Consider the following 1,849-nt stretch of genomic DNA (forward strand, 5'->3'; position numbering starts at 1 on the left):
GTGAAGAGACACATTAAGAAATCTTAGTTAATTAAATTGAGGCAAACCACAGTGAAAGAGACTATCCATACCTGTCGGCATATGTGATCCCACTGAATATTAAGTTCTCTGAGTTCTGTTTCAAGTCTGGAAGCAAACTCTGGCTCTGCTTCATTCTTTATCTTCTGCCCACCTTCATTGACACTGTTTAGACTGGGCTGAATTGTCTGAATATCATTGACTAAAAGCTAAGGAAATAATTCAATATAAGTTGGCTAAAAAAAAATACCAGCATATATTAGAAATGCAGCATAGCTGGGAATCATGGCATTGCATATGAATTTTGTCTTTTAAAATCTGAAAACATATAGCTACAGATATAGATATAGACATCTGCATAACTGGCTTGCAAAAAAATGTTCAGTGGTTATTATGGTATGAGTGAAGTAGGGAATTATCTGTATTCTACTTATATCAGAAACAAAAGGAAATAAATTTGATATTTTTGGTTAGAAAAATGTGTGAAAATGATGGGCTTTATGCATTACTATCTTTGAAAGGATTTTGGTTTTCAAAAGCAGGATATTGCAACAATTGTTTATAGCATAGTAGGTGTGAAAGTTATTTGTAAGGTGGATTTTCTTTTTTAACTTGTATTTGCAAATAAAGTTCTTTAAAGAGTTAGATTATTTTATTCCTGCTGCATGATAATGATATAATGAATATTATTTCAAAAATCCATATTTTGTTATAGTATAGTGAATTATACATGAAGGAAACAACGCAGTATGAATAATCATTTGTAACAAGATATAGCAAGTAGCTCAAAGGATCTTTACCTTTGAATTCTACTGAATTTTATAATACAATAATCTTATCAAGTGGGGTTTGAGTAAAAGGCCATGTTTTGATTGTGTCTCAATTATGTAACCTAGGGATTCTCAACACTGGCACCACTGACATTTTGAACTGTATAATTCTTTGTTGTGGAGGGCAATTCTGCATGCTCCAGGATATTTAGCAGCATCCCTGCACTCTACCCACTAGACACCAGTGGTATCTATCCTCTCCCCCTAAGTTGTGACAACCAAAATGGTCTCCAGACATTGCAAAATGTCCCCTGGGAAGGGGAGGGACAAAATCACACCTGATTGTAAACCATTGATCTAACCAAACCATATTATCCATATAAAAGTCTTCATATGAAAGCCATCATATAAAAATCTTACCCTGCACTGTTTCAGCTGTTTTTTCAGAATTTCTGAATCCCCAAGGGCAGGCCATTCTTCCTTCAGGAAAACATCAACTTCGGCCATCCATTTCTTCAAGGTTTTTATGTGATTCTGAAATAAGAGACCCATTTTAAGGCATTACTGAGGGTGCTGATTGGTCCTAACACAATTCATCATAATGATAATTCTAAACATGAGCCCAAAAATAATTCCCATGTTTGAAGGATGTCTCTAAGTAGCTCTTCAGGAAAAGTATTTTTACTAGGAGTGCATTTTTATGGTCTACTGTACGAGCACTGGTGTATGAAGTCTGCTATTGTTAAAAATAAAAAATTACTACCAAATGTGGTTTTATGATGTTACTCTCGAGAACATTAAATCATATCCCCCTCTAGAGAAATTTTAAGTTGCAAAACAACTCATGATAATACTAACAATGTGCCCTTACAGTACATAAAACAAACTATGAACAATAAACTCAATGTAATGGTGTCTTTATAGCCTCCCTAAACCTGGACTTCCACAAACTGTTTTCTACAGTTGACAGTTTAAATAGTCCCTCCAGTTGGGAAAGTTCGTGTCAAAATTTTGTCGTCTTTATAGAGACAGCTTTTGCTTTTAATTTCTTATTTGTCTGA

At 34.3% G+C, this 1,849-nt stretch overlaps 1 protein-coding gene across 1 annotated transcript in view; it reads right to left on the reverse strand.

The window, feature by feature from the left end:
* Positions 1 to 1,849, reverse strand: part of DMD (dystrophin) — a 2,517,447-nt gene that overhangs the window by 1,566,779 nt on the left and 948,819 nt on the right. Inside the window, exons 23-24 of the mRNA XM_012638704.1 lie at positions 1,209 to 1,322; positions 72 to 227 (exon numbers count right to left, since the gene is read on the reverse strand). Of these exons, the coding sequence (XP_012494158.1) occupies positions 72 to 227; positions 1,209 to 1,322 (270 nt within the window). The remainder of the gene's footprint in view (positions 1 to 71; positions 228 to 1,208; positions 1,323 to 1,849) is intronic.

This window comes from Propithecus coquereli, unplaced genomic scaffold (assembly GCF_000956105.1).
Source record: "Propithecus coquereli isolate 6110/MARCELLA unplaced genomic scaffold, Pcoq_1.0 Scaffold132, whole genome shotgun sequence".
Lineage (NCBI taxonomy): Eukaryota > Metazoa > Chordata > Mammalia > Primates > Indriidae > Propithecus > Propithecus coquereli.